The 18,057-nt window shown below is 38.2% G+C and overlaps 1 protein-coding gene across 1 annotated transcript in view; it reads left to right on the forward strand.

Moving 5' to 3' along the window:
• The window catches only part of LOC139720870 (kinesin-like protein KIF28), a 53,116-nt gene that overhangs the window by 22,766 nt on the left and 12,293 nt on the right, over positions 1-18,057 (forward strand). The window contains exons 10-24 of the mRNA XM_071632206.1: positions 3,032-3,184; positions 4,360-4,457; positions 5,071-5,168; positions 5,722-5,951; positions 6,728-6,822; positions 7,265-7,470; positions 7,908-8,050; positions 8,944-9,087; positions 10,383-10,530; positions 11,185-11,272; positions 11,992-12,165; positions 12,575-12,700; positions 13,229-13,498; positions 14,170-14,319; positions 14,909-15,037. Of these exons, the coding sequence (XP_071488307.1) occupies positions 3,032-3,184; positions 4,360-4,457; positions 5,071-5,168; positions 5,722-5,951; positions 6,728-6,822; positions 7,265-7,470; positions 7,908-8,050; positions 8,944-9,087; positions 10,383-10,530; positions 11,185-11,272; positions 11,992-12,165; positions 12,575-12,700; positions 13,229-13,498; positions 14,170-14,319; positions 14,909-15,037 (2,252 nt within the window). The remainder of the gene's footprint in view (positions 1-3,031; positions 3,185-4,359; positions 4,458-5,070; positions 5,169-5,721; positions 5,952-6,727; positions 6,823-7,264; positions 7,471-7,907; positions 8,051-8,943; positions 9,088-10,382; positions 10,531-11,184; positions 11,273-11,991; positions 12,166-12,574; positions 12,701-13,228; positions 13,499-14,169; positions 14,320-14,908; positions 15,038-18,057) is intronic.

Consider the following 18,057-nt stretch of genomic DNA (forward strand, 5'->3'; position numbering starts at 1 on the left):
GTTTGTTTTTTCCTGCAACATATTTGTTTCCATCCTCAGAGATGTAGAGTGTACTGAAACAGTCAATGTTACAGATCATTATCATGTGTGGTCAGCTAGAAAATATCCCATAAATTCACAGTGTGGTATTGATTTGGTGGCAAGTGTTGCTGGCACTACCCTTATCTTATGAATGCCTAGCAACCAATAAATGTTTCCTTTGTTACCATGTCAATAATCAAGGGATGAGTGGGTAGGACTTTTGATGGGGACACAGCGGGTTAAAGAAGAACAATTAAACTGAGTGCAACGTACATGAGTCTTACTTAGGTCCTATACCATTTTTACTATGCTGAGAGGTCTTCTGCATACTGTTGACATTGTGTCTGATCGTGATTTGCTCTCAGTAAACGGCGACATGTCATTTTACTTCATCCCATATTTACTCCTCCATGTTTAATTGGTAGTCGTGACACAGTCCTTGTACAAACTTGCGAGTCATTCCGTGCACATGTGTCCACATGCGTTAATTGACCTGACATTCAAGGAAAAGGCTCGTTAAAGGCTTGTTCCAAAAGTCTGATCAAAGATGAGCCATATCCTGGTATACAACATTGTGAATGGCAAAGACAGTTTTATCACCGACTTGCCACGAATTTTTTTTGAACATTTATGGCAAATTTGGAGTTTGTGAATGTTGATCTGATTTTAGGATTTGACATATTTAATCTGGCCCATCTATTTTTTTTTTTTGGCCAATATAACATATGCAGTGAAATTCTGAGGGTGTCAATTCAATGATATAATCATTGTTTCTACTGCAAATTTGCCCAGCACATGCAGGATTAATATTGTCACCATGTGAAAATTATGTATGTTAAGGAAGCATTTTCATCTTTATGAGGTTTCCACCGGATGTTAGCACAAGTGGTTGGATGATTGATAGTATTTCCATAAAAACAAACAAACAAACAAGACAACAACAAAAACAAAAACAAACTACAACAAGACTATATAAACAAAACATGCAAATACAACAATATGATGCATTCACACGTGATAAATAAGGCTGGATAGTCCCACTCATGGGTATTTGAATAGGCATCAAGACACTGCTTTACAGGAGAGTCCAGTTTACAATGTAAGTGAATTCATTTGAAAAACGAAATATACAGAAGAACAAAAGAAATCAAACAAACAATAAATTAGTAGCAGATTCACACACACACAAGTCAAACTATGTACTGAATAATATTACTCTTGCAAATCATGTCTTATGAAAATGATATGCCCCATTTTCCATTTGTCCAAGTGTCCATACATGTATCTCTCTGTGATAACATATCTACATGTAGATATGATTCTGCAAACAAAATCCAGTGGGCCTGTACTAATGAGATATGGCATACTTGATAGATATGTTTAGCAAGTTCAAAAGTCATGAAAGCTTCTTACAGCTTCAACCCGGGGCCATGATAAAGAAGGCAAATAAAGCTAGAGTATCTCACAACTGCTTCTATAACCTTGTGACATTTATTTCCATGTTGCTTGCGTGAATTACACCCATGCTACTCTAGCTTGATAATGTGCAGGAAATATTCTGCAACAAACTTGTGGTATTTTTTTTCTGTCAAAAGAAAAGATATGTATTGAAAATGTTACATATATTTTCTTGTGCTAAATGTTAAACCGAATTCAGTCGTAGAATAGTAATGGTTCACCATGGGCGTTGGGCAGAATGAAGAGTAGACTTTGTCCACTGGACGCATATCATTGCTGTTTCATTCTAAGCAGCAGCTTGTAATATTGGACCCACATTATGTTTGACCAGCTATGACATGATTTACACAGCTTTGCCATATTTTGGTATCCTGGGTTCCAAAGGTGGTTTACAGAGCAATAAATAGTGGGTGCTAAATTTAGTCCCTAAAATTTTACCTCAATTAAAAAGAAGAGCATTAGATATTTCTTTCAATGAAAAAAAAGCTAGATGATGTGCACCCGGGTACACTTTCAGTATTATTTTCTGTCAAAAGAAAGGGGATATGTATTGAGAATGTTTAATAGCTCCTTTGATAAATGTTAAACCGAATTCATTAGTAAAGTAGAAATGGTTCACCATAGCCATTGGGCAGAAGAAAGATTAGACTTTATCCACTGGACACAAATCATTGCTACTTAATTCCAAACAGCAGCTTGTGATATTAGACCCACGCTATGTTTGACCAGCTATACTATGATTTACACAGCTTTGCCATATTTTGTTATCCTGGGTTCCAAAGGTGGTTTACAGAGCAATAAATAGTGGGTGCTAAATTTATTCCCTGGAAATTTTTCATCAATTAAAATGATGTATTTCTTTCAACAAAAAGGCTGTATTGTGAAACAATATTACCTGAAGACAGTAACATACAGAAAATAGGGAAAACAGAAATTTATATTCACTTTACATAGTCATATGAACTACTGTTTATCAATCACGTTCTTTGACCAATAATGTTTCATGCCTTCACCACGAAGTGTCGCTAGAGGCATTATGTTTCAGGCAGTCTGTCTGTCTGTCCGACCATATTTCCATCCATCTGAAATCAGTTTTGTGGATGACAAAACTTTAGATCTATTTGAAATAGCCAAATGAACATAGCGTATGTATGTTTAAGTGGACCAAGCTGCACCTTTAAACTGTGTGGCGCATATGTGCAAGACCAAAGGTCAAGTTCTAAAATTTCATTATTTCCCCGGCCGTAACTCAGCAATGTCTGAAGGTATATTCATGAAACTTAATGTATACATGTATGAACAAACAGAGGTTCTCTAGGAAAAGTTTTGTGCCATGGTGTCAAATATCAAGGGTCAGAGGTTAGTTAAAAATGCTGAAAAAATTACACTATTTTCTCTGTACCTTGAAAATTACTCAATGTATACACTGAATTATCAACAAACATCCATTTGATAATACGCAATGATTTTATGGGGAAAGATTAGGTCAATGGGGTCAAAGGTCAAGTGAAAATGCAATAAGGCAAATGTTGATCTCATCTTATGTGCTCAGGTACTGCAAATAGGACAGTGGCCGCCACCCAGATGAATGCCACCAGTAGCCGCGCCCATACTGTCATCACCATCTCGTTCAACCAGATCAGCAAGAATGATGTGGGGCAGGAGACCAAGAAGAGCAGTGTTATTAACCTGGTTGATCTTGCAGGTGAGCTGTTGCCATGGTAACAATGGTCAGTGGTGCAGTGGAGCATTCATTTTTCTGTTGGCTTCACTCCTTTGATAAACTATAATTCTCTTTAATAGTTTGCTCTATAAAATGCCAGATCCTCAGCTAAATAAACTGCAGATAATTCAAAAGTATGCAACAGGATTGATTACCCGCAATCAAAAAAAACAAACAAAAAAAAAAACCACCAATCACACATAACCCTGGCCTTTAAAGGGAAGGCAAACTGCTGGATGAGGAGACTACTTGAGGTTATAGTGGACAACAATATAAAGAAAATATAAAGAAAATTCCACAAAAATCCATTTTTCATGAATATTACAAATTCCATCAACTTGATACTGACATATGTTAAGGGTAGCAATTATTCCCCCTGCTTTCTGAAAGCAGTTAATCAAATGCTCTTTCATAATGCTAGAAAAGTAAATGTTTGTTGAATTTCCTTTATATTTTCTTTGTATTGTTGTCCACTCATACGTCATAACCTCTAGTAGTCTCCTCATCCAGCGGTTCCAACACCAAAACTTTAAAACTTCATAACTTTTGCATCGATTGTCCGATTTTCCTCAAACTTTCACTGATGTGTTCTACTAATGTTGCTGCTTTCACTCAATCCACATTGCTCTTTGGGTTTGCGTTCCCTTTAAACAATTGCATTTGCTTCCGGTCCAGTCACACATTAAGTTCAAAGGGCCAGTGTCTCCGCTCAATGGATCCAGAATATTTCAATTAACCTATGGTGCTGTATGTGCCCTCTCCCAATCTCAGATCAGTTCAGAAAGATCTTTTGTGTTATTGTTTTCTTATTCAGACCAAATTTTGTGGAGAGCAGAAATTTGCTTAAATTGCTCCATTACCTTGTAAATTTATTCCATCTTGTTCAAAGGACTCCGCCACAACTGCAAAAGTTAAAATCGTACTGGAAAACATATTTATTTCAAGCATAAATCGAATGAGGTAATTGAATGTTTAGCATCTTTCTCTCATTTTTTTTCTTTTAGTGCATAAACATGCAATCAGTGGCAGTGATATGTGCTATAAAAGCACTGTTCATTATTACTTTTATGATTGTTGTTGTTATTATTCTTATTATTCCAACAAAGTCTAACTAGCAAGTTTTAACCCATTGTCATTGTTGTTATGCATGTTTGCAGGTAGTGAAAGGGCAGACTCTACTGGAGCTACAGGAGACAGGTTGAAGGAAGGAGCGAACATCAACAAGTCTCTTTCTGCTCTCGGCAACGTCATCTCGGTGAGTCCTCAGCATCATGATTGACATCCATTCTCTGCATAACCTTTGACCTGGCATAGCATTGAATAGGAGGCACTCTGTTAATTGATTATAGTTCTCTTATTTGAAAAGAGAAATAATGTGTACATCACAAAATACCTTGATGTAGCTTCCCTCCTCCACTCTCCTCTTTCTAGGTTCTTCTTTTGCCAAACAACAGTCCTTTCAAGGGACACACACATAGTGTCACCACAAATCTCTCCAACCAAATACCTCTTCCTCATTTATATTGCCATGCAAACTTTCAACAACTTGATGATATATGGTGTTTTGGAGTATGGAACTTTCTCTCAAATTCTACGTCTTTGAATGAAAGGAATTTCAATTTGGGTCTTCGGCGTGTACTTAGTATAGTGTGCTTATGTCTCATGTAAATGAGACCCTTGTATGTGGATGTATGGATGGTTCAGGGTTTCTGGACCATATAAATACAATTTGTGTATAAAGGAGGTGGGGAACAGGACAGACTTACACACAGGTGGGATTAATGCATTTGGACCATATTTGTGCCCAAGGGCAATATATTTCAGTAATCAATTACCATGCCTCTTTCATCTGACCTTGATCTTTGTAGGCCCTCGCTGATCTGTCTATGGGTAAGAAGAAGGTCATGGTGCCATACAGAGACTCCGTGCTCACGAAGCTGTTACAGAATGCCCTTGGTGGTAACAGGTGAGTTTGACACACAAAAAGCTGCTGCCATGCAATCACACCAGAGTGAAATACAGCGCCTCATGCAGAGGCTTATGTAATTGATGTTGTACTCCTGAATGCTGTGACTCATTTTAATCTCCTCGATTTCCATCCCCTTTGAATTCCATGTTAGTAGTCCTATGTTGAAGAGCAAGGAGTTGGTATATGATATTCTGATGACTTTAAGCCTACATGTCCAGGAGAAATAATGCACGCTTGTTCTTTAATTATATCGTTCACTTTTAATATATCAGTGAAGGATGTCACACTCATGTGAAGTATTGGACGTATACGAAAGTATTCCTCAGAATGTCTCAAAGAACCTAGTGGAAGTGATTGGTTACAAAGTACCACATGAATGTGCAGATACACCAGGCTATGGTAGAGAAGTTCTTTTCTGTCACTGGTACTGCAATGATAGAAAGTAATTTATTAAAACTAATGCAATCACATGGGCCTATTCCATCAAACAAGACCTCAAGCAGTTAAATGAAAACCTGCAAGATGAATCCCACCACTCTTTCATCGACAGCAAAACCATCATGATAGCAGCTTTGTCGCCGGCTGACATCAACTACGACGAGACGCTCGGCACCCTGCGATACGCCGACCGCGCCAAGAAGATCAAGAACAAGGCCGTGGTGAATGAGAACCCGGTGGAGAAGCTGATCAGAGAGCTGAGGGAGGAGAATGAGCGGCTGAAGAAATCACTCACCGGTGGCGCTCTTCCCATGGAAGGCTCGGCTGGCATGAGTCCAGAAGGTATGTGTTAGAGGTCATATCGTCGGCTGAGAATGAGAAGGACGTTTTAAAAGTTGTCTTGAGCACTATGGGTTTAGTCTCAACTAAACAACCTTCTCATTCTCACACGACAATGTATGCCATTTGCAGACGTCATGAAATTTTGCATATGTCACAAATTTTGCGTGGCTGAAGAATAATGTCTCCCAGTATCATGAATGAAATCTTGCGATAATACAACTCGGAGAGGTTTTTTTTACAAGAAATGAAAAACTAAACCAACATCTCTCGAGAATATGCTCCCCTTCTGTACTGCGAATAACAGTTGGAGTTTTTTTTTTTCTGGGTTCAAATAGAGCCACTGAAAATCTATAGTATTGTTTTCCCTCCATCGTAAAGAAGTCTCCAGTTTTATCATTCTGAGGAAATGACTGAATTACCCACCTCTACAATATACCAGCTTTTGAAAGGAGTCTTGATATTCAGGGTTGCGAAAGGGACATGCAAGCTTTAGTTGACATCTGAAACTGTTTCATTCAGTGAAGTTCTTCAAGTGGTATTTTACAATAGGGGAAGTCTCATCATGTTTTTTTAGGTTGTATTGGATGTTGGGTATTCTGATATGATATGTTTCAAATGCAGACAAAGAACTCAGGAAATGAGAAGGATTATTCTTGTTTTGCATCAACTTTACTTTTTTATGAGAGACCTTGATAGTAAAGGGATGAATTAATGACACAGAAAAAGGTAGTATGTCACTATTTCTGACTAAATGTGCTCTGTTAAATTCCACGCAGAAATCGAGGCCATGAAGAAACAGATGGAGGAAGAAATTCGTGCACAGCTGATGGCAAACCAGGAAGCTATGTCTGATATGGACTGGGACTCCAAGGTAAGTTGAAAATATCTCATCTCTCTCTCCCTCCCATTTACTCATCCTCCATCCATTTTTTTCTCCCAACAAAACATCTCCCGCTTACAGGGTATATCTCGTTAATAGAGGAACGGAACTTTAGTGTAATGAATTGGAAATGAGGTAAAAAATTAGATGAACAGGTATATGACCAAATTATGTGTGATAATCTTCCATTTTCCCCAATCTCCCTATTGTAGAAGTCATACATTTTTGTCTTCAATCAAGTATAGAAATCCCTTGTTCTTCATCTTATCTCTCTCACTATCTATCAATATGCTGTCAGAAAATGTGTACCTCCATAACATATCTGTTGTCAAATATAGGGCCGCCATTCAAAATCATGGCCTGCATTGAATGTATGTGTCAAATGCTCAATTTCACCTTTTCTGTGTAATTTTCATTCCCCATTTGACATTAGCTCAAAGTGCAGAGAGAAGAGCAGGCAGCTGAAGACCAGACTCGTGCTATGCAGGAATCCCGCAAGAATAAGGAGCCTCACTTTGCCAATCTCAACGAGGACAACGTCCTCAGTGGGGTCATCAACCACTTCCTCAGTGCCAGCGAGATCACCATCGGCCGCAAGGATGCCAACCCCGCCCCGACGATTCCTCTCAGCGGTCTCAGGTAACCACAGTGATGTTAGCAGCCGAGTTGCCTGCTCCTGTTATGCCTGTCATCTCAGTTGTTTCTGTGCAATGTCAATAGAGCTTGAAGCAAGGACTTTCATACCTCCCTACCTCATGTGTGAGGAAGGATGTAAAGGTCATATCCAATCTTAACATGAAATTTATTGCCTATTAGCTTCTCCTCTCTTGCCCACATTACATCCCATCTGCCTTCTTTGTGTATGTTTCTCTCCCCCCCCCCCCGAATTCTCTCAAGCATCAAGGCCCTGTTACATAAAAGTTGAAATCAAATATAAGTCAGAAAAATCAAACATAAGTCTCTGAATAATCAATTCTGATTGGCTGATACATGACTTCAGTTTGATTGCATCTTGTTATGCCATTATGTGGCAGGCAGTCATCACTTTTAGGTCTCTTTCTTTTTTGTCTCGACAGTATTCAGAAGCAGCATGCCCTGGTGAAGAACGAGAACGGCGAGCTGACCATCAAGCCGGCATCTCCGGGTGCAAAGGTCAAGATCAACGGTGTCCCGCTGGTCGGCGAGAGAGGCTTGGCCCACCTGGACAGGGTCATGTTTGGTAAATACCTACCTTAAACTTATAAGAGACTTGCTCCCTTACCCTCTCCAGCTTTGGAGGGAACTCCACTCCATGAGTATGTAGAAGAGAGTATAAAGTCAAGACAGGATGAGAAAAGTTTATCAGAGTGAACCACAAAATTATCAAGTTATGAGATTGTAGTGTCACATCTGCCCTCACAAGCCAGTAACATTAAACACAGAAACATGCAAATTAGGGAAGGCAATTTGATGTCTTTTCATCAACCAAGCCTGAGGTGCCACATTTCTTTAGTTTGGTGGTTTATCTTTCTTTGATAATTTTCCATTCATATTTTTTTCTTTTCAGTAGGTAGACTCAGTAGGTAGACTTTTATTTTTATTTGAGCTCATTGTTGATCATATACAATGAAAATTGCTTGTTCCAGTTTGAGAATTTTTGAAATACTCTTCAAAGCTAGATCTATACCTGATGGGCCTCCCTCACATTGTCCTTGAGCATCTTGGCATATTTGAATGATTCTTTCAGTAGTTCAAATTCAATCTGAATATGCAACCAACACATGATATTGTGTGCTTATTCGTTTAAAAGACATGATTTGGAGTAGACACATAGGTCAGTAAATCTGTGAGATATTGACACCTAGTTAGAGCTACAGGAATAGGTGGGCATGTAGAGTAATTGATAAATAGATAAATAGAAAGATAGATGGATGGATGGATATATTGATAGATAGGTAGATCGATAGATGGATGGGTGGATGGTGTTAGTATGGCTCGTGTAAGCCACCAGTAGTATTTAAGTGGGAGGATTTTTCTCTAAAGTCAAAGTACATTGTTTGTCAATCATGTATATCTGCTGTGATGATATTAGTGTATTGTGACATCCTTCTTCTTTTGATCTCCCCTCATTAGGTTCCAACCATCTCTACATCTTCTACAACCCCCTGAAGCCAGAGACCTCAGAGGGCACCCCAGCCACAGTGGACTGGGACTTTGCCCAGAAGGAACTGGCCCAGGCAAAGGGCTTCAACACTAATGCGAGTGGTTTGACAAAAGGTAGAGTGGTCCTAGGTTATCAACTCTGTTCCTACACAAATTTGTCCAGTCCAGATAACATGGCTCTTCAGATAGAATTGTGTAAATACACTGAGAAAGAGTAACCCACTCTTCAAATTCCCTGCTTATGATATTTTTCCTTCAGGTAGTGAGACTTGTTAATGCTATACATTGGTATACATAGACTTCAACCCTCTTGAGACTAAGGCTATAAGATGCCATTTTCATTTCAGGGGGGTAGTTGTCATCGGTAATGATAGATACAAGATACACACATATACACATCCCAAATGTCAACATATCAATCAAGACTTATGTATACATGATGTAATGCAGGGCTCCACACTAACTTTTTTATTTGGTGGCCCGATGGGGCCACCAAAATCATCAATTTCAAATTTTTGGTGGCCCAAGTGAAAAATTTGGTGGCCCCCCCCCCCCCCCCAAAAAAAAAAACCATCAAAATTCCTGCTTTTTTTTTTGATGAGTAAAATATTTAAGTTTTATCATAGTAAGAATTGGAAGCTGGACATATCTACTCATAAATAAACCTCACCAAACCCGCAACACTCACTCTCACGCACTCATTCAGTCCTTTTCATCCATCCTTTAAACAAATGTAACTGCTGAATGATAAGACTAAGTATAAATATTCATTGACAAGCACATGGGTTGCAACATCTTAACACAAATAAATGACACTTTTCAAAAAATTTGGTGGCCCGAGGCGGGCGACCAAATTTGCCCTTTTTAAAAATTTGGTGGCCCAACTTTCATTTTTGGTGGCCCCGGGCCACCGGGCCACCGTTAGTGTCGAGCCCTGTGTAATGCAAATTTTAGGTATTATACACTCTGTCTGCATGTTCCCATGCTAAGGTTAAGTAATATTATATTACTCTCAAAATTTAGACAAGATATGTGGTAGACATGCTCACTAATGTTTATCAGTGTTACAGTTCCTCAAAAAGGCCTACTGCACTACAATATAACAGTGAATATTCTATAACTGCATATTAACACTTCCGGGACAGTTCAAGTTGTATTAACTGCTTGGCAAAACAACCAGCAGACACGCCGTTTGCTGGCAAAAAAGCACAATCAGAGTCAAATTATTGTTCTCCAGCTGTTGTCACCAAAAAATTCTGCAATGTTGGTCATTGTTTTCGTTGTAACCCATGCCCAATGAAAGCTTGTTGGGTCATGTGCAAAGTTATGGAGATTTTAAAATCGCAGCAGGAACTGGGTCAATGAATAGACCAAAGTGTTCATTCTCTCAAAATTGCTTCCCCTTACAGACCAGCAGAGGGCGCAAGACCAGATCCTAGAGATGCTGCCGATGATCAATGAGGTGAACGCTGTGAGTGAAGAGCTGAACAAACACAAGAACTTTGAGATTGTACTCATCAGTGGGGCTGCACAGGAGGGTTCCAACAAGGAAACAAAGTAAGTCCTGGAAGCAAGACTAACAAGACTTTTTATTTATTCTTATCCTTATAAACTTGTAGTATCTTTTCATGTCAACAGTATAAGGCCGATTTGTAAAGATTCTTTCTCATTCCATACCTCTGGTGTGGTTATCTTGATAACTCAATTTACCAAGATTGCCCCCCCCCCCCAAAAAAAAAAAAAAAAAAAAAGTTCTCATTGGTAGCTGTGAGCAGTAAGAGCTTTTTCTTGACAATTTCTAGCTCTTTACTCAATTCTTCAAGATCTCAAGTTGTGTACATTTGTATCTTCTCTGTCTCTTTCTGTTTTGCTACATCCTCCTCCGTAGTCTCACTTTGGTTCTTTGTTATCTTTACCAGTCCTCTGTCATCTTCATTTTAAGCCCATTATCTAGAACCTCCCATTGTTTTGAACTTTCCTCATTTTATTTCTTAGCCGCTAGCTGTAGTGTTGCTCTCCTGTAGTGTGTACCACTGAATTGTATGATCCTGTAATTTTCATACTGTACCTAGAGTTTGTTTCTCTTGTTTCTTTTTTCTGTATTTTGTTTTTGTTTTCATGTAGACTTTCAATTTTAGTTTCTGTCAGTTATCAGATGGATGTAAACAGCTCCATAATATTTTCTTGGTCTTTTTTTATCACCATGAATAGAGTGGTTGTCAAGATGACGAGTCTACTAAATGGCAATGAATGGATGTGGGAGAGAGGCAAGTTCATCAACCGCAGATATGTTATTCAGGTAAGGACAGCATTTTTCATTCTAATCCAAAAAAGATATAATGACTACTCCTTTGAATTGTATATGTCATTCTTGAAAGAGAAATTGTTTTGCGCACAGTCATGTTGATTTTCTATTTTCAGAGAATTTGTGACTTTTTTCCAGACTTGAATGTATCTCTTCAGGAAAAAAAAAATCAGTTCTTACATAATTTTCATGGTTTTTCAAATGGCTGACCTCTTAGAAATCATTTTGTGTGTGTGTGTGTGTGTGTGAAAGCCAGTTGGGTATATGAATTAATCTTGATGATACTCTTGGCTTTTATTTCTGTAGACAAGGTCTTATTCATTTTGTTTGTTTGCTTTTTTGAAGACATCTGATCGAATGTAACCAGTACTTTTCGATTTTATATGAATGAATATTGATCTTCATTATATTGTTTGTACAAACTTAATTTTATACAACGTGACAGTTCACAACAAACTTTCAGAAGAAGGAAAAAAACAACTTAGGGTCAGTACAGTGTGTAGCATGCTCTGATATCCAGATGCAAAGCAAATGTATTGAATTTGCTATTCATGTAGTGTGATTGCATTGCTGAAACACTGTCTCATCACCACATGTGCAGGATTAATCACAACAAATGTTCGAAGCAGTCATATGTAGTACATACATTGCTTATCGACACCAAGCGGTTTTGAGTATCTCACTATTTACAATTATCAATTTCCTTTGTGTAGGATCACTACCAGCGCTACCTCGATGGCGACGACGATGTCCTGACATTGCCGAAGGAGGAAGACCCGTTCTGGGAGCCGCCTGAGGACATCACGATTGGAACTGCCAATGTCTTCCTCCAGAGTCTCGCCTACGCCCTCGATTTTGACGACAAAGTCACGATAACAGACTTTAAGGTAGGTCCAAGAGTGTTGTATCATTGTAGTGCCCCTAATTTTTAGTGGCTAATTCTATGTTCTCCATTTACTTCCTTAGTGGTGATTTCTGTTGGCAAGGCATTTCGGGAAAAAGGATTTTTCAGAGAAGATTGTATTCTGCTGTTAGTACGATAGTTGTAAGTAGCTCCTCTAGTAATTGTGCAATGATATTCTGATCTATATCCACACATTTAAAAGTGGTTTGGAATTTTTCTTTGGGTTGAGACTTGAATCATTAGTGAGACTAGTTCCAAGGCTTTGTCATATCATATCTCATGTAAGTTGAGAAACCTTAAAAGCCTTGATAGCAGGTGAACTCTTAATGTTAAGCACTTACGACTATTACACAAGTATAATTAGCACCTTTTTGTTTTTGTTGACTCCATAGGGCAATGAACAGGGATACCTGCTCCTGAATGTTGCCCCTTGTAACCAGGCTGGGAAACCCCTCCAAGATGAGGATGCCTTCGTGGAAGACCCCACAGAGCTGCTTGGCAAGCCATACCGCTTCAGGGTGAGTGGCAGCATCAACCATCAAGCAAAACTTAGAAGCTGACCTGAAATCAGTGATATTTTCTGGCAAATCAGACTTAAATATTGAACTGATGAGGAATCAAATAATAAGAAATTGCAAGGTGTGATGTTCATTGAGGAAAATCCAATGTGCTATGCCCTTGAGCAGCTAAATTGAGTTTGATGAAAAGTGATGTGCAATAACATATCAAAACAAGGATGTACACATACTTATAATAATGTTTTTTGTTTGTTTGTTTGTTTGTTTGTTTGTGTTTGTTTTGTTTTGTTTTGTGTTTTGTTTTGTTTTGTTTTGTTTTTGTTTTTGTTTTTTTTTTGGGGGGGGGGGGTCATTCAAGACCTTAAAAAGTTAAGCACAATCCTTTCAGTTTGAGGCCTACTTGTAAACAGGTGCACTTGTATTGGAGCCATGTTTGACTAAGTAATACCTGTGGGCACATAAGTAAGTTTGAGGTACTGCAATGTTTTTTTCAACCTGTTGCATTTTTGATAAATTCTAAATTGTCAGGTGCTGATACGTAGTGGAGAGATCAACAAGTCACGCTTCTCTCGTGGTCTGTACGTGAAGTACAAGTTTATGAATGAGGAAGAGTACACAGTAACGCCAACCATCAAGGACACCCTGTCACCCCAGTGGTCACACAGCCGTGTGGTGTCCATCCCATCTGTCCAGCAGGAGCACCTGGACTTCTTTGAGAGCCAGAGTATCTCCTTCCAAATCTACGGCCTCCAAGTGGACTCTGATCCTGATCCTAAGATGACCAAACTCACCACCAAGGTAAGAATTAACATCTGAACCTATTAATACCCTAAAAGTTTTCAAAGAAAAGTCAAAGGCCTCTCTTTATCATATCTTGTCTTGATGGCAAGAACATTATAATGGCAATCACTTGGTATGTAGGAGATTGCACAAGAATGAAACTGAATCAAAATAATTTTCTAGCTAATTGCACTAAACAAAAGTTGATGAAACCATCATAGACATTATATCAGTGGTGGCACATACATGTATTGTTTCTTGATTCTCCCTTTCGTAGTTCTCTGTTATATCCAAGTCATTTGGGTGTTTCCATACTAAATTTTGACCTTTCTCACAGTTTTGTGGAGATCTTTAAATCTCATAGTAGCAGATTTGTGCAAAGCATGCAAGCACCAAACTATGAAAATAGATCAGATAAGTGCAAAGAGAGCAGTTATAAATTCGCATTATGAGACTTTGATGGGACAACATCTAGGACATTGATGCCCTAAATCGAAATGTTTTTCAGCAGCGGGTTGACATTGGGAGGTGACGCCTTGACATACGCCTGCGGTCGGCGTCACATCGTTCTTGTTCATCCAGTCGAAAAGTTCCTACAAAACTGTGATTTGCTGGTCAAGAAATGTGACATGATTTTAGATACCCACCCCTGACCTCGGGTCACATCAATGCACTTTGACCCCTCACAGGAGCTGAGACAGATGAAGAACATGGAAGGCAGCGGGCTGAATCGCTCCATGTCCATGACGGAGAAAGATGAGCTGACCCAGCTCAAGAGTGAACTGGTCCTCATGAAGAAGAAGCAAGAGAGGCTGGAGAAGAAGGAGAGGAGACTACAGGTAGGGAAGAAATCTGCAAGATTTGACAAAGAAACATGTCTTTTTCTTGTCTAAATGAAGCTCCTGGACCATAATCTCCTACCCTGCAGGCTGTTCAATTGCTCTTAGACTATTGTGGTTCAAGCTAATTGGAATTACTGCTCCTTGCTTTTTGTGACACAAGATTTGAAAGAGTAGTAGTTTTTAATGAATGGGGTTCTCCTTGCATGCATATGAGAGTGCATTCTTTTTTCAGATGAAGTTGCTGGCTCATTGTATGGTTAGCACTACACAATCTATCAAGAATCGGTTTGTAGCATAAATGCCCAGGACAATGTACAGATAGATTTGACAGTAATTTGAAGAACATAGACAGAGAGTAGTATTGTTTCTAATGGCATGATGCTTGTGACATTTTTTAATTCAGATCTTATATAACATGTTCAAACTCTCTATTTTGAAACTTGGCCATGAAATGAATTATGAAAAGATTACAAACTCCATTGTCAGTCAAGTTAGAAGGGAAGGCTAGGGTGTGTCTACTGGGCTTCACTCTTGATTTGCATCATCTCTCACTATCTCTTTCTCTCTATATATTTCTATATCCCAGGAAATATGCAGGGAGTGGGCAGAGAAGCCACCTGAGCAGCAGGACTTTCAGGCCTTCTACCGCTCAGTCTCGGCGGTTGCCAACTCAACAGGCCAGAAGCTGAAGACAAGGGTGCAGATGCTCAATAAGGTGAGAATTGCACGGAAAATTGTAACCTGCAAACAAGCAGGGGTGACAGAAAGAAGAAAAGGAAAATTGATGAAAGATTTGGCATTCTGCTCTTTAGCCATGTTGCATATAATATGTTTGAAAGTGACTTTTATAAAAACACTTGCACTGTCTACAAACAGCTGATTGAATTTTCATGCCTCTATTTGGTGCAGTGGTGGTTTCAGATACCAGTGATTACTAGAATTGTTTTTCCTCATATTCAGCAAGCCCTAATGACTCACAGTACAGATTGGCATTAAAAAAAAGGAAAAGTTAAGGAACAGTTTTGACAAACTAGCTAACCTTCACATGTGTGAAGCTTTCCAGATGTAGCACCATCCTGGCATTGACGGAGAGTGTTTTGAGAAATAGACGTTTGAGATTTGTGCACAATTAATCAACAGATTGACAAGCAGTGGATGTTTTATGTGGATAGGAAGGGGTTAGAGTGTCATCTCCAAATATTTTCCCCAAGATTTTTCATCCAGTATTGCAATAGGATTGATAAAAACTCACTTTTTTGCCCGTACAATTACTCTAAAAATTGTTGACTTCTGTAACTTTGATGCGGACTACCATGCATTGAAACAGCAAGAACTGTCATGTGATGAGCTCAAAAATTCCTCTCAAGTGTGTTGAGTGTTGAAAATTTCCCATTCCTACTCCTTATAATGTTTCCGGGAATGTAAAATTTGATCGCTTTTAATAGGAAGCAAGTATGTTTTTTTTTTAATGTTATTGTGATCTTGAGCCACAGCTAATTCAAGTTTGGTTCCATAAAAGATTAGATATCAAATTTGGTTTTGGCTGGGTACAGTTAACCAACCTTGCCTTTTGTTTGCAGCTTTGAACCAACCATTTGTGTCAGCTGTATTTCAGGATGATTTCTAATATGTCTTTCAATTGGTGGAATTTTTCTACAATAGTGATTGTAAAAATATTACAAATGATACATTATTTCAGCAGGAGTGTACACGTATATACCTCATATCCCTTCTTTCCGAATCCACATTTAACTCTCAGTGACTCAATTAAGTGTGACGTGATCAAACAAAAGAGATAACTTCCACATCTGTTTGGTTGGTGTGCTTGCAGAAAATGATCTAATGTGTCATAATAGCATAACATAACTTTTTTTTTTTCTCTCTTCATGTGAGCAGTCTTGGGCATACAAAAAAAGAGCTTTATATAGTAGATACCGGGAAGGCACAAGTCAGTGGCATATTGACGTGTTAAACTACGCCGCAACAGTTTACTTTCTTTTCCACAAATCTGCCACTATCTTCATAACCCAAGTGATAATTGTTAGAAATTAGGGTAAGGATAATGTTTACCATGAATGTTTTCTCTTTTTTTTTTTTTTTTGGTGACGTACGTTAAGTGGTATCCCTGAATAGAAATGCCATATTAGCATAAGAAGTGATTTTATTTCTCAATTTGAAATACAGGGAGAGATTGCAGTCAATTTATAATTTTGGTAAACCAAAGTAACAGCATTGCTTTCCTTTTTTGTCTGGATCATTTATGTATTTCATAGTTACTAAGATGAAGAGAAATACTTCCTTGACAGTCCCCTTTGACTGTTAAATTGATTTGTGATGCCCCGTACCAATCACTGCGTACACCACTCTTCACACATGAAAAGAGGCAAATGTGCATTTATATAACTCGCCCTTGGTGATCAAATTTTCATGTACTGTGCAAAGTTTGGTCAAATGTGAAGACTGATACATAGTGGGTTGCAAAGAGACCTCAGATTAGAGGAGTATGTGTGTGTGTGTGTGTGTGTGTGTGTGTGTGTGATGTGTTATGTGAAAATGAGTAAAGTGATATGTATCTGCTGCTGAGTTTATGTCGACCTGTGTTCGGTGACTTAGTTCTGATATGTAATGGTTTGATTATGCCATATATTATTTTCTTTCTTCTAATGATGTTTCTTTCTGCCAATATAGCCATTGGTTCTTTTACCTTATCTCATAGCAAACTAATGCAGTTATGCATGAGACAGTATATATGCATTTCCTTCTTTGGTTTTGTAGGTTAGATGACATATATGTATAATACTTTCTTTCTTTTATAATCATTTCCTGCCTATGATTTCATGGGGGGAATTATCAACTGGTTGATTGAAGGAAGTAGGTCATTCTCTCAAATTTAACAGATTGTGTTAGAAATTTGTATACCTTTTTGTCATGGGCAAGTTTGGAAATATCAAAGAAGAGCAGAATATTTGAATAACTCCCAATTTCTCAAATGATATATTTTATGTGGTCTGTTGAAGAAATGATTTGAATGTTCAGACAAAGTCATGAATTGGTATTTAAAAATCAAAGTCATTGAAATTTGATAATTAAGGGAATATTTGATTAATATTTTCACAAACAAGGTTACTACAATGTTTTTTATGTAGTATGCTTTTTAATGAGCTAAATGTGAATATTTGTACGAAGGGAGCTAGGATTTATCACCAAAGTGAGTTAAGAGTTCTATTCACAGTTTACGATTTATGAAATATTCATGCAGCAACTAATTTTCTCATGTAGTGGTATGTGTTACAAAGTAATGTAACTATGCCCTGCCAATATTAGAGAAATTCCTATTGTATTTAAATTTTATTCACGACGTGAGAACACAAGATTCTTTCTCCTGGCATCTGGAAAGCTTTCTGACCTTGTCCTATCTAGCAAAGACAAATGAATACAGATTGGTCATAGGCATGATCAAAGGCCAAAATGTGAAAATTTATAAAGCAGGTGAATAAATTGCAGATTAATCACTTGTGAAGAAGCATAGCTTATGATTTGGAATATATTACGATACTTCTTACCTTAATGTTTCATATCAATGTTGCGCTTACCATCAAGGTACGTTGTGAGTAAAGAACCTCAATTTGTTGTTTTGTCACCATTTGGATCACCACAAAAGAAATCACTTCAAAGTGCCAATCAAAGCAGATTCAACTAGCGTGTGATTGAACAGACAAGTTTTTAAAAATGACT

Source organism: Diadema antillarum, unplaced genomic scaffold (assembly GCF_040938485.1).
Source record: "Diadema antillarum isolate AM-2024a unplaced genomic scaffold, OU_Dant_1.0 scf00000012, whole genome shotgun sequence".
In the NCBI taxonomy this organism is placed as follows: domain Eukaryota; kingdom Metazoa; phylum Echinodermata; class Echinoidea; order Diadematoida; family Diadematidae; genus Diadema; species Diadema antillarum.